The following is a 15,013-nucleotide window of genomic DNA, read 5'->3' on the forward strand; positions in this document are numbered from 1 at the left end:
CCTCTGTGTATTTAGGGTTCTCATGGAGTCACTTGATGCTGATGGTCATACAGATTTCTGGCTTTTAATCCATCCATCATTTTTGGAACATCATGGTACTTAGAGTAGATGGTGGTGGCGCAAGCCACCACCAAAAGGACACCGGAAAAGGAAACAGAAGAGAGAGTAGGGATTAGTACAGAGTATCTTACTTAAAGTATCTTAAAGTATCTTACATTAACGTAATGTATGAAAAGTACAAGTAAATGAAGCATCTCTCCTTGTTTTATATACAGTATAGTCAAAAAGGTACAAACTTAATAATTAATAATTCAGACTACCTCCTTTTTGCATATTAGTCATATTAAAATCTCTACACTATGCACCAAGTAACTGCAACTTGCTTGTGTACTGATTCAGTGGGAAGGACCCTAATAGAAGAGACATACAGGCTTTTCTCTTTAATAAGGAGCTTATCAGTTTCTGAATATCTATTCACAAATTATATTTAAATGGGAAATATTTTTATGTATTCCCTTGCCTTCAGAATGACACCCTTTTAAATAACACCAAAATACATGAAAACTGACAGCATTAGTTTAATAATATTAATCATCAAAGAAAACCCAAATAATTCCTTCATTTAATAATGTGCTTCACATTTTAAAAATTAAAAAATATAGCTTTATCACTTCTAGTTTCACATTGAAAGAAATGGCTTTTAAGTTTTCTTTGGGATTTTCGAATTCGTAATCTGTTTTGGATCCGTGATGGCCAGAACAATATTAGAAGGCATGTGAGCTATACAAGTGACAAGATGAATGAACTAGAGCACATGCCAGAGTCCACCTTGATGCAGCCTGCAAAACTAATCCCACACTCTTTAGCTGTCTGCCATGCGGATAGTGTGAGATTGAGATTGCACGTCTTTGCACAACATTCAGCCATTCCATGTTTGGAGACTGCTATGAAGACAGTGTCTGAACTCAACATTAGCTCTGACAAAGACTGAGACTGATATTGCATATCATTCCACCCCAAACATCCTGGTTCATCTCATTCTGATGGCTGCACTGTGGTGTACTTGAACAACTGTTAATTTGACTGGGTTCTGGTGCCAGTGGTTCACATATGAAAATTCTCCCCAATTCTTTGTGTATGCAAATTTTCCAGAACTAGGGGAACACTGTACTATAGTACTATAGATATTTCACATATATACAGTAATCCCTCGCTATATAGCGCTTCGACTTTTGCGGCTTCACTCTATCACGGATTTTATATGTAAGCATATTTAAATATATATCGCAGATTTTTTGCTGGCTCGCGGATTTCTGCGGACAATGCGTCTTTTAATTTCTGGTACATGCTTCCTCAGTTGGTTTGCCCAGTTGATTTCACACAAGGGATGCTATTGGCAGATGACTGAGAAGCTACCCAACCAGAGCACGTATTACGTATTAAATAAAACTCCTCAAATATATTGTGAGCACAGGGGCTGTTCGCACCCCTAGAGGATACAGCTGCTCCTCAAAAAACGCTGAAAGATTACTTTCACATTGCTGCCATCCTTGCTGGGCTTACATGTGGCTGCTTTGTCCAGTGATATGCTTCCCACACGGTGCTTCGCATACTTAAAAGATCAAACAGCACGTATTGATTTTTGATTGTTTACTTTTCTCTCTCTCTTGCTCTGACATTCTCTGCTCCTGACGGAGGGGGTGTGAGCAGGGGGGCTGTTCGCACTCCTAGACGATACGGACGTTCGTCTAAAAATGCTGAAAGATTATCTTCACATTGCTCCCTTCCGTGCAGCTGCTTTGTCAAGCGACATGCTTCCCGCACGGTGCTTCGCATACTTAAAAGCTTGAATGGCACGTATTGATTTTTGATTGTTTGTTATTCTCTGTCTCTCTCACTCTCTCTGACATTCTCTGCTCCTGACGGAGGGGGTGTGAGCAGAGGGGCTGTTCGCACACTGGCCTAGAGCAGGGGTAGGCAACGTCGGTCCTGGTGAGCCGCAGTATGTGCAGGTTTTTGTTCCAACCCAGTTCCTTAACGAGAACTCAATTATTGCTGATGAAGCACATATTGCTTAAGTAACATTTTGATGCTTCATTTTAGTGGTCTCGCTTGTTAAGGTTCTCCAACCTTAATTGCTTATTTCAATCTTAAACTGCTGCATTCAGTGTTTTAATTGCTCCTTATTAGCAACAAGATGTAAAAGACAAAGCAGCCAGCAGTTCTCCAGCTAGCTTTTTTCCAATTACATCTGTGTGTGTTCATCATGCACTGTTTGATTTAATAAAACACTTAATAGAAAAATGTGACAGACTGAAAATGATCTGTTTTAGGCTTCATATCATTTGGATGATATCTTTGGAAAGGAAAAAAATCTACGATATAAGAGCCTTACATTGCACAGACTAACAAGCCATAAAATTAAATAAGGTCTGAGATTGGCAATGATTGGTTTCTAATTAAGCAATTGGGTTGGAATGAAAACCTGTAGCCACTGCGGCTCACCAGGACCGACGTTGCCTACCCCTGGCCTAGAGGATACGGATGCTCCTCTAAAAAATGTTGAAAGACTACCTTCACATTGCACTCTTCCTTGCAGCTGCTTTGTCTGGCGGTGCTTTGCATACTTAAAATCCAAACAGCCCTATTGATTTTTGATTGTTTGCTTTTTTTTCTCTCTCTCTCTGACATTCTCTGCTCCTGATGCGCACTCCTTTGAAGAGGAAGATAAGTTTGCATTCTTTTAATTGTGAGACGGAACTGTCATCTCTGTCTTGTCATGCAGCACAGTTTAAACTTTTGAAAAAAAGACAAATGTTTGTTTGCAGTGTTTGAATAAAGTTCCTGTCTCTCTACAACCTCCTGTGTTTCTGTGCAAATCTGTGATCCAAGCATGACAATATAAAAATAGCCATATAAACATATGGTTTCTACTTCGCGGATTTTCACACTTTCGCGGGGGGTTCTGGAACGCAAACCCCACGATCGAGGAGGAATTACTGTATACATGGCACAGAGGTAGCATTGCAACCTCACAGCCTGGAGGTATGGATTCGAAGCCCAGTCCCGACATACTTGTCCTCATCAGGCCAGGTGACGTGTGATGACACAGAAGCTCGTGACAAAATAAAATTTGCATGATCCATTTGTTTTCTAGCTTTATATAGTAGCAACAAATGTGTTGGAGTAATTAAGTAGACATTAGCTTTTGAAAATGTTGTGGTCATCATGTAAATGAAATTTAAAATGTTATAGTTTAAAGTGTGTTACCTAATCACTTAGTCCACACAACTGTTATTCTTGCAAGTGTTGATCTTTTTCACCTGCTTCTAGACAAGACATTAACACTTATAATGTTAATTAATTAAATAATACCAGCTAAAAATCAATTTAAAAGTTTATGAACACATCATAGATAATAATTCATTTAGATTGCAAAATTATTGAGCAGACAAATTCACCAGTGCATTTTTCGCAGTGAATATGCTGTGTTTGCCAGTGACTTTTTTCACTAAATATTTTCCTGGAAATTTGCCTTGCAGCCAGCTTAGGCAAAATTTTTTTCTGAGCCCCCTATGCCATTATGACATCAAAGAGCTGTAGCAGCCATGCACAGAATTTTCACGCATGCTTACTATAAGATCCTTGCCATTTCAGCAACCGAGATATGCTGAACCACCCACTCCTTCTCGCCCACTGAAGTGCTTGACATTGCTGTGTTTTATTATTCCCCATTTCTTTGTTCACCAAGGGGAAACTCTGCTTTACCACTCATGGTTGTTTCTCTTCAAATTGCTCTTCAGTTGTTCTATGTGTGTCATTAGTAAACTTAAAAAGGTAAAAATGCATCCTGAAAAGAACAAATTTTGAGAAACACTGCCTGATTTCCATCGTGCATAAATTAAAAAAAATAAATAACTCACAGTATTTTCATTCTAGGGGTACATTAGCTGTCTATAATATGAATAATGCAAGTACTACCACTGGATATATAAAAATTGATTCCTGAGCACTGCCATTGAATGTATGCAAAGTAACCATATACCCATGTACCTTAAAGTATTCTTTCTACCCTCATTGGAAAACACAGGAAACTGAGAAATAGTAAAAATGTAGGATTTTTAAAGGCATTTCTTTCTTTTTGACGGAAAAAGAAAGCTTAAAGCATCTACACAGAACATCAGAAATTGAGAGTCATGACTTCAAATAATGAAACGAGCCCCACACTGCCACTTCATGGGATGGCTAACTCTGTGAGCACAGTGATCTATATTTTACTTACCTATTGCTAGTTTGTGGCTGTTTGTTATCTTCTGTTTGAGGTATTCGTCCATCTAGAACTTTTGTTATTTGAGGCACGGTGGCGCAGTGGTTAGCACTGCTGCCTTACAGCTCAAATTACATATTTGGCCACAAAATTGGTCCAGCATAGCTGTCATACTTTTCTCAAACCCTCAGGGACACTTTAAACACCATTGCACCATTACAATCCACTGAAAACTAGTTCAGTTCCTCCTTCCTTATTGACTTCAATGAATTCTGCAGGGCTTGCTCATCATTAGTTTCAATACACAGTAATCCCTCACTGTATCGCGCTTCAACTTTCGCGGCTTCACTCTATCGCGGATTTTATATGTAAGCATATCTAAATATATAATGCGGATTTTTCGCTGCTTCACAGGTTTCTGCGGACAATGGGTCTTTTTATTTCTGGTACATGCTTCCTCAGTTTGTTTGCCCAGTTGATTTCAAACAACGGACACTATTGTGGGATGGCTGAGAAGCTACCCAATCAGAGCACACAGTTAAGTTTCTGTGTGCTGATTGGCTCAGCGATGGAGCGCCAAATTCGATTCCGCTGCATTAACCAGGAAGTCTCATCTCGCTCATTCAGCATCAACGTGTTTCGCTGTGTAAAGAGTTAACTTTTGTGCTCTTTTTTGTTTATCTTTGTGCATAGTCAAGCCCTTCGTTATGGCTCCAAAACGATCTGCTCTTACTACTTCTTCAGGGGCCGTGCCCAAGCACAAACGGAAGATACTAATGATTGCCGAAAAGGTAAAAGTTTTGGATATGTTGAAGGCAGGGAACAGCTACACCACTGTAGGACGCCATTACGGCATCAATGAGTCCACGATTCTTTTTATTTAAAAAGGAGAAATGCATATAACATCTGCGGCCGTAGTGTCCTTTAACCAGGGCACAAAACGAGTTGTAAGTGGATGTAATAAAGCGGTAGTCTGGATGGAATCTGCTTTAGGGATTTGGATTGAAGACTGTCAGAAGAAGAACAACGGCGGTGCTACACAATCGCCTGAAGAGGCTCCTTTAGAAGAGCTGTAACGCTCTCCTTTGTTGTGCAGTAAAATTAAACTCATCGTTATCGGACAAGTCGTCGTGTCATTGTTGGTGAGTAACCATAATTAATTTTCTACATACAGTGCTTATTACATGTACATAGTTTAGTGTCACTGTACACACATTTTACTGTATACAATTTTTCTTGCATTGTACGTATTTGTTGCTGGTGGCCTGTCTATCGTAATGGCTGTAACATATGTGATATCGGAGACGCTCGATATCTTTAAAATAATATCTAGGTTTTACTGTATATAAACAAGGTGTTTACATACGTACATAATTTCAACGAATTATTAGGTATAATAATTTACCGAATTACCTAATATCTAAGAGAATACAAAGTGTTTATGCTGTATAATTGTGTGAGAAATGTTTATAATAGTGTGGGAGAGTTTATAAGGGCTTAAAATATATAAAAATAACCATATGATCATATGGTTTTTACTTCAGGGATTTTCACCTTTCGCGGGGGGTTCTGGAATGAGGAGGGATTACTGTATCTCACTGAATAAATCATCATTCAATGCTCTCTGTGAAATGAAGATTGACTGTTATTAAGTCTCCACTGCTGATGGTCTTAATCTTTTTTCACAATTGTCTTATATTTGTTGATACCAGTCCATTTCTTGATGTTCACCAGCCATTCTGCATTCGGTCTTGTTCTACTTTGTTTACTTTTGAAATATTCTTCAAGTAGAAACTTCTGCATGTTGTCCTGCTTTAGATTTTGGCCAAAACATATAATAAATTTATATTAAATGCCTGTCTTTAAAGTTAAACAGTAAAACATTTACATTTTTTGGTTAAATTTAAAGTACCAAATTGCAAACAAAAAAAAATTTTAAAAACAGCATAAATAACTTACATAGTTGCTTCTACATATACCAAATCAAGATTTTTCAAATTTGCTAAAAAGAGAAGGCAAGAGTTGCCTCCTCCCATGAAAGGCAACACAAGGCATGGGTACAGCAGCAGCAGACACTGCTAGGAGCGACAATAAATACACAACAGAACAACTGTTCAAAGTGCTACTTTCCATGGCGAATAAGCCTGCTGTGTACTGAACTGAGAACAAAATGAGAAGGGAGCTGCCACAACATTGTGAAAGGTAACATAAAATGAAGTGCAAAGTTGACTGATGGACGTGACACAAAATAATCACCACTATTTTGCATGTGAGAGATACTAACGAAAGATGCCAAGAATTTGTGCTGACTGTTGACGTGGACTGTTTTATGCTAATTCTACATACTGCTTGCTGTCTACAAATATTTACACACAGAAAAATGTGACTTTGGTTGTTCATTTTCAAAATGTTTACAAATATCAAATAAGTTTCTATGTCATTTTCTTAATTTTATGTGCCTTGCTGATTGAAATGTGGTGTGTTAAGTTTGACTAATACACGTTTATTTAAGAACAGACAGAGAATTACAGAGTTAGGAGAAGAGCAGGAGTGGTAAAGAACAATGTGAAAATTAGAATAGCTAGATTGAGAGAGTTATGGATGTATGGGAAGGAGAATCGAATGGGAGACATTTGAGAGAGTCAGGAGAATGCATGTTGCAAGAAGAAGTTTGAGGGGAGAAAGACGTTCAAATAGAAAGGGAATTGAGGGAGAAGAAGATGAAAAATAGACAAAGATGGAGGAGTCAAATCAAGACTGCCAAACCCTTGCGAAAGGCATAGTAGCAGAGAAGAAGGAAAAAGCTTTCTAATGTACATTCTCATAACTCTTTCAAAAAACAATAAGGTTGAGCTCTGAAGATCCATAAAGTATTACTGTACACAGCACTACTCAGTTACTAACACGGTCCCCAGCTGTGTCATTATGTAGAACATAACTGAGCTGGGCCAACTAAGGGGACAAGGTTGAAAACAACACAAACAAGTATGTATTATATTAATATAATACAAAATTATAGAAATAAATGATAAAATATTAACAAGGTAAAACAGAAATAACATAACCAAAAACATAATTAATAGCATAATAGTGAATATATGTCAAAGACATAAAAAAGATTAAATAAATGAGAAACACACTTAAGCCAGGGAAGAGATCCTGGCTGGAATATGACAGCATTAAAATAAGTGCAGTCTCTATTTTATTTGTGGGGTTGCTTGCATTTAGGTGATTAATAAAGCCCAACTGAATGACCTGTAAAGCACTAAGGCAACAATGATAATTCCATGTTAATATATTAGAGCATATAGTAGCTACAGATACTCAGCAAAGGCAAGGGAATTTAGTCCTTTTCTTTTTTGTTTTAGTCCACTATACATCACCATGGTGAAGAGTGTTCTCATGGCTTAAACAAATTTCATAACATTAGTCTGAGCTGGAATCAGGGCCAGGGTGTATATGAAACTCGGTAGCAGCTGTTAGGTAATTGTAGAAAAAATTGTTATAAGTATCTCACTGAAACATTTCTAAAAGGAGACTAGGAGTGATGAACAGTGCTACTATATTTGGTTAGCTGAAGCTCTAGGGTGTGCTGAAAACTGGGCAGTGGGAAATTTAAAAATAAATTTAATAAACCTAGGTAGGGAATGATATTTGAATCAAATTAACTAGCCCACGGGTGAAATGGAAAATGTGAGGTGCTTTCCAAATAGAAAAGAAGAAAGAAAATACATGAATGTACCGATTGCAAATGAAATAAAGTCTAATTACTTTTAACAACATTTTCCCATAATATCAAAGCTATGTATGTACCTGCAAATTATTTATAATTAGTATTCTTGCTTCAAAGTGGTCTTCTCAACATATGCAGACTGCAAGGCACAAAAAATATTAAACAAGTTTTGAGATTAAAAAGTGTATTGTCAATACTTTGTTGTTTTATTTTAGTTCTGGGCAAAATATACACGAATAGTTAACTACTAATATATTAGTCAAATTTTGTCTCTGGTTCTGCTCAAATATTTAGAATGGCACAATTTTTTATGTAGCACTTTTCTGTTACATAAGTTATAGTAAATGTCAAATCTATATTGTTTAAATATTAACTCAATAATAAGCATCAGTGCACTTGCTTTATGATATTAGTTTTTATATTTCTCCTGTAATAGTGTTTTTTTTTTTTTTTTACTACAGATTATGAAATAGAAAGTGTAAGAGCCATTTGCTAGTTAATTAAGTTATATTATATGTTTGCCTATACAGTATATTACTGCATAGTCTATGGGAGGTTCTTATAGCCCCCACAAGTTGAATTGAATTGGTATATTCTAAATATTTCTTGTGTCTCTGACTATAGATTAGCCTCAATTAGTGACCTGCCTTGCCGTGTGTAAGGTACAGAGGGCACATGGTTTTAAACTGTGCCTTACGTGCCCAATAGTATGAAAGTTAACATGCTCTATTGAACGTGCAGTGCCATACGTTTAGAGCGTACTGAAGGCGAAGTAGAGCATCTTTAATGTATAGAAACAACTGAAGTTTGACAAGAAAAGCTAAGTTTAGACAAGAAACATTTTTCTCATTCTTTTTGACTTTTATTATACACGTGTAACAAACTTTTCTCTTTATTCGTGTGTGGACTATTTTCTTTGAATTTTCACAAAATCTTTTAAAATGAACTTTTGGACTGAGAGATTTCTTTCGGTTCATATTTTGACCCGTGCGTGATCCTGCCTTACTCACCGGCAGCTACAGGAAGATATTGATTATTTTCATTCTGACTAATTGTGCTTGTTACAAACATCTTAATATTACAGCATCATAGAAGGATCATGCCTTTTGGACTTTCAGTTTGGCACATTTAATGATTTTCCTGATGATAAGTGTGACATGATCAAACATTACGTGATGGGAGCAGTATTTTTGGACTAGGCAGTGTAAGAAAGCTGTGTATTTCCTACTCTACAGAGTCTGTTTTAGGTGTAATATTTCTGTGTACAGTAAAACCAGAAACATTTTGGTCGAGTAAAGTTTCTCTGGAAATGGGTTTAGAATTTTCTATTTTGCTGTACACCTGATGCAAAATTCAAGTAAGATACAACAATGATTTTTGGGAAATAACATTGTTCTGGACAAACTTTTTGCTTGGGTGTGAACTTATTCACTAGCAATCATAACCGTTTTGGCTGGGTGTTCCTTTTAACAATGAGTTTATTTTTGTTGAGTAATGAATGAGCTAGTTTCCATCCAAGGAACTCCAGTTTCCTCTCTAGGTGCAAAGGTATGTTGTCAGGACTCTGCAATGAAATATCATCCTCTCTAAGTCTTGTTCACTGCTGGTATTTCAAGACTTCTTGCACAAAAAGCTGGCTGTCTAGTACCAGTGATTTTTCAGTTCTGATATTAATTGTAGTTTTAGTTTTTATTTTATTTTATAAAATTCATTTTTATTTTTATTTCATTCTAGTTTTCAGTGGAGTCAACAGATTTTATTTTTATTTAGTTCTGTGTTTAAAATTTTAGTTTTTATTTTATTTAGTTCTGGCTTTTTTATATAATATTATTAATTATTAATTTTGTTTTTTTTCTGTTGCAAGACCACGAATGCTGGCCTACACATCACATATTTAAATGCAACTTATGTTTCAGTCAACAAAATACACTCACAGTTCATAATGCCATTAAACACAGTATAAGGGGTGGTGCATGCCAAAATTAAAACTCACAATGCGGGAATGCGCATTCACTTGCAGAACAATAAGACTCGCAATGCGGGCAAGATCAGTCGGCATTAAGACTTGAAAGTCCTCGTTCGTGTACTCATGTTGCCATGGAAACTGATTCCCATAGTGCACTTTGCACAAAATGGCAGTGCAGGAAAGGTATGTGTTTGTGTCATTACCAGTTTACACATTTTATAACAATTTTAGCAGTGTATTGTGCAATCTTAAAATACAAACGCATATCACAAGTAAACTTGGAGTATTCCACATTGCATCAGTTTTGATTTTTAAGATGAAAAACAAACATAAATGTTATTACCAACGATGACTTTAATTTGCAAAGTTTTCATTTCTCTTTCTTGATTATGGAGAAATATTGTATGAGAATAGTTTTTAATATTGTTACAGACGTTATCCATTGTAGTAATCTGAATTAATGATTAACTGAATTAAAGTTAACTATTGATATTTTTTTTTAAAACCACATTCACATATTGCCATGGTAGTTAAACAGAAACACATTAATTTATTTGTATATTTTGAGTGTTTTAACTTCAACCAGGTAATATGACCTTGTTACTGTTACAGATTTTCAAGTGTTCCTCTGAATTATGTTGTAAATGTCTTGGAAAACACATTTCGACATTTGCAAAGTATACATTTTCAACAGAGTGACAGTGATTTTATTAATTTCAGAATAGAGCAAATGTTGAGCCATTTGGTAAGATGTTTCCAAAATATCATGGTGCATGGAATCAATTTAACCATACAGAATCTTGAAAGACTGCAGTGGGTTGGCACCCTGCCCACGATTGTTTCCTGCCTTGTGCCCTGTGTTGGCTGGGATTGGCTCCAGCAGACCCCTGTGACCCTGTGTTCGGATTCAGCGGGTTGGAAAATGGATGGATGGATGAATCTTGAAAGAGCACTTGAGTTACTGGGTCCCCAGCCCAGAAATTTTGCTATTGGGTTTGAACCCGGAATAATTTGCAGTGGTAGCAGGGGCTGCCCCAAAGTAAATATGAATGAAGACCAGGTTGAATTCTTTTTAGAATATGACTTTACTGTTCTGCAAGTAGCACAGATGCTGGGAGTAAGTGTTAGAACAATCCACAGAAGAATGGATGAGTATGGCCTTTCAATCAGCAACACCTACAGTAATATATCTGATAATGAATTATTTGAAAAAGTTAAAGACTTTGTCACAGAATATCCAGATTCAGGCTGTAAAAATGTGTTAGGCTTCCTAAGAAGTGTTGGAATCAGGTTATTGTTTGCTATAACTCAAAATTGTTAGACTAGTTAATGTAGTTCCTGAAAAAATATATGCATTTTTAATTACATATTGTCTCTAACATTTAGAGTGAAGCAGAAAAGAGTATGGGCAGCAGTGAGAGGTGTTGATCCAATTGGCACATTTCTCCGAGGTCTCAGCATTAGCATGGTTCAGCAAAAGTGTTATAGTGTCCCATCACCTTTAACACTGTGGCACATTGATTGTAACCACAAGTTATTTCAGTAAGTAAACTGTATTGTTGATGTGTAGTCTTGCATGGAATTTATTGAATAATATGTAATTTTATTAATACTTATGTGTTATTCAAGTTAAATTTAAGAATATGGCATCACCAAATAGTTATTTTTGTGTTAGATGGTGGATTATAATCAAAGGATGTATTGATGGATACAGTAGAAAAATAATTTATCTTAAAGTCAGCAATAACAAACAGTTCTGAGAAATTTTATTGAGACTATGAACACATTTGGTTTGCCATCAATAATCAATAGTATCGTGTCAGAAGCGACAAAAGTTTAGAAAATATTGAAGTGGTTAGATTTATGCTTGCACACCCACTTCGTGGTCCAGATAGTTTAACATTCTTTAATTATTATAAATTATGTTTTGATTTACACTTTGTTCTGTTAAAATGGCTTTGTAATGTTAACTTGAATTAATTCACTGTAGCTTTTCTTAAACCTTTTTATAAGACAGAGGCTGTCATATTGCAGGCAGAAGTGTTCACAATCAGAGGATTGAACGTTTATGGAGAGATATGTATACAGTTACCAGTAATTACTATTCAGCATTCTAGTACCTCCAAGAAATGCAAGCTTTGGACCCCAACAGTGAGCTTCATCTCATTTGCCTGCACTATGCTATGATCCCAAGACTCAATCTGCACCTTGCAATGTTTGCTAGTGGTTGGGATAGGCATCCCCTTTCATCAGAGCAAATGAGATCACCACAGCAACTTTGGATTCAATAACCACACAACTGAAATGTTAGGATCAAACCTGGTAAGTTCTTTGCACAACTGCATGTAAAACTAAAAACATTGGCGCTTTTTGAACTGTAGAAAACAAAAAAAGAGCACAATGTTTTGTATAGATAGACACCATCCCCCTGTACAGTTACTTTTTCATATACTTTTTTTTTTTTTTTAAATAAGAACCCGGACCCATTTCCCCTTAAAGGAAAATTATGGCGAATATAAAACAGATCAAATGGACCACACAGAACACATTTTTATTTTTTTTTTAAATTCTGACCCCTACTGGCAAAGATCTGGAAAGTTACATATATGTCGCATTGGGCGTTTATAGTAAATTTATTCCTTATTTGAAAATAAATCAGCTTGACAGTTTTTTGTGTTCAGTAACATATATTTGTATTTTTATTTGCATTTCCACAAGATACAATAACATGCTAACCTTATTGTTTAAGTTTCACAAAAAAAAAAATATTTGTCTGGTTTTACAACAAAAAATGTGTAAACTGAATAATAATAAAAACTACCTCATATTGGGTAATTATGCAACAAGGTACTGTAGCTGTAAAAAAACTGAGCTACAGACTGATGTACGGTAGTAACCTTCAGAAAACATGTACATAGTGCAAAAACTATTGAAGAATATTGAAGGGGAACAAAACCTTTGTATTAGCAGCACCATGTTTTAACCATTATCACTCTCTCAGGCCCATTAAGCAGTTTTAGCAAAGTAGCCTAGGCCAAATGGTAACATCTGAAACAATTTCGTTATTCAGTGAAGCAACTTCTCACAGAGGGTGGTGGTTGCATTGACTGCATAATTTGCAACGGCCACGCTTTTCACAATTCACAGGCCAGTGTGCAACCTGGTCAGTGTGAACATCAACCGGAATGCCAACACACACTCTCTTGGGCAGTGGTGGAGATGGGGCATGAAGTGTTGGGCGACCCCTTTGTGCCTGCAAAAGAATCAAGCTAGTGGCAACCTCTGCCTGGAAGCTCCTTTGTTTCAGTGGCTTTTGGACACCAAGCAGTTTACAGTCACGGCAGTAGATCAACCATGCATTAACAAGGCCTAACATGATGGTTTGCCAGAAGAGGTAGAGGTACCACCTCCGTGACCTCATGTGGTACTTGTACCTTGCAACACATGCATCAAGGAGGTCTATCCCCCCATGAATGTGTTGTACTCCTTCACAATGTGTGACCTGTTGACCTCCACAAATGCTTTGTCAGCTTTGCCCTGAGGCTCAGTTGCACAGTAGGATGAGATCAGGGTAACAGATTTGTTGTCGTACCACTTCACAATGACCATACTTTCCCCTTTCTCCACCCTGGCATCAACAGATCCTCTGCCTCTCTTGGCAAGACTTTTGTCATCCTCAAGCATACAACCAGCCAAGCGATTGCTACGGAGTGTCCCTACAAAGTAGATCTGTCGCTCAAGAAGCTTGAGAACCAGTGGTGCTGAGGAAAAAAAATTGTCTGCAAAGACTTTGTAGTTTTGGTTTGATGGGAGAGTTTCACACAGCTTGACCTCAGTGTCACTTCCCATGCCCAGTACAGTTTTTTTCCCAGTGCCATCTTCATAAACCACAAAATCACAGAGGATTCCTGAGGAGGAGCAGCAGGCCCAAATTTTCAGTCCCCATGGGTGGGGTTTGCCCTTCACATACTGCCTTATTGGGCTGCGTGTCCCTCTGAAGGACACAATTTGTTTATCAACAGAGTTGTATTCCTCTGGGGTGATATCCAGGCATTGTTTGCGAAACATATCTAGCCATGGACGGATCTTCCAACACTTATCCTCAACTTGCCTGTTTGAATGATCAGTGTTGTCAGTGAAATGTAGAGTTGTCAGAAGGGTCTGAAAACCGTTACGTGACATGTTGTCAGCCACGATGGGACACCTTGTGTCATTCTCCCAGTATGCACGATTTCCTGGTAGTTGGCAAAGACCCATTCGCAGGTAGATGCCAATCAGTATTTCCAGTTCTTTAACAGTGGTGTTAATGTTGTTGTGGTGATCTGATTTTTGTACACTGTACAAATTTGTTTGCTCCTTCAGTGAGTCAAGCATTTCTGGTGTTATGGACTTTCTGAAATACTCCAGGGGAGTGAAAAGATCATCTGGAGGTGTGACACTTTGGCCTTTGAATGTGCACTCAGGGGTTTCAAAAGGTTTTTTTCTCCAAGAAAATAGTTTTTTTCCTTGGTCAGTTTCTTGTACAGTTCCTCCGTCAGTTCTTTGGTCAGTATTTTGCTGCCCTGGGTTCATGTATGTTTGTGGTACTTCATCTAAATAATTTGATTCACTGTTTGAATCACCACACAAACTTGACTCATCACTCTCCATGTCTTTTTGCTAGGAGTGTAATCTGGGTCTTCAGGGTCTTCATCTGAGCTATCTTCACATCTCTCAAAGTCACTGTCATCTCCAAAGATGATGTCTAGTGCATCCTGAACGCTGTACGTTTAGCCATACTACAAACAAATTAATAGAACTGCATTGAATTAGGACTACTGTAAAATTGTTCGTTTTACTTACAGATATTTAAAAATTGTTTTGTAACATATATTATTAATTATTTTATACATTTGACTTTGCTATATTTGTTTAAATGTGCTTTGAATTGAAAATTTTTCTTATTGTGACAAATACATCACATCATATTTTCCACGGCTATGTTAAGGTTAAATGCCCGATGTGACATCAGTGTTGTCGTAACTTGTTTTATATCAGTTTCTTCAGA

At 37.0% G+C, this 15,013-nt stretch overlaps 1 protein-coding gene across 1 annotated transcript; it reads right to left on the reverse strand.

Moving 5' to 3' along the window:
* Window positions 1-13,425: 13,425 nt before the first annotated feature.
* On the reverse strand, window positions 13,426-14,616 carry LOC127528478 (piggyBac transposable element-derived protein 3-like). Its single transcript, XM_051929407.1, has one exon. It carries the CDS (start codon window positions 14,614-14,616, stop codon window positions 13,426-13,428), a length of 1,191 nt encoding a protein of 396 aa, XP_051785367.1.
* Window positions 14,617-15,013: the final 397 nt, after the last annotated feature.

This window comes from Erpetoichthys calabaricus, chromosome 1, assembly GCF_900747795.2.
Source record: "Erpetoichthys calabaricus chromosome 1, fErpCal1.3, whole genome shotgun sequence".
NCBI lineage: Eukaryota > Metazoa > Chordata > Cladistia > Polypteriformes > Polypteridae > Erpetoichthys > Erpetoichthys calabaricus.

Excerpts from the sequence above, each read along its gene's own strand:
- LOC127528478 (XM_051929407.1), bottom strand. The coding sequence starts at position 14,616 with ATGGAGAGTGATGAGTCAAGTTTGTGTGGTGATTCAAACAGTGAATCA.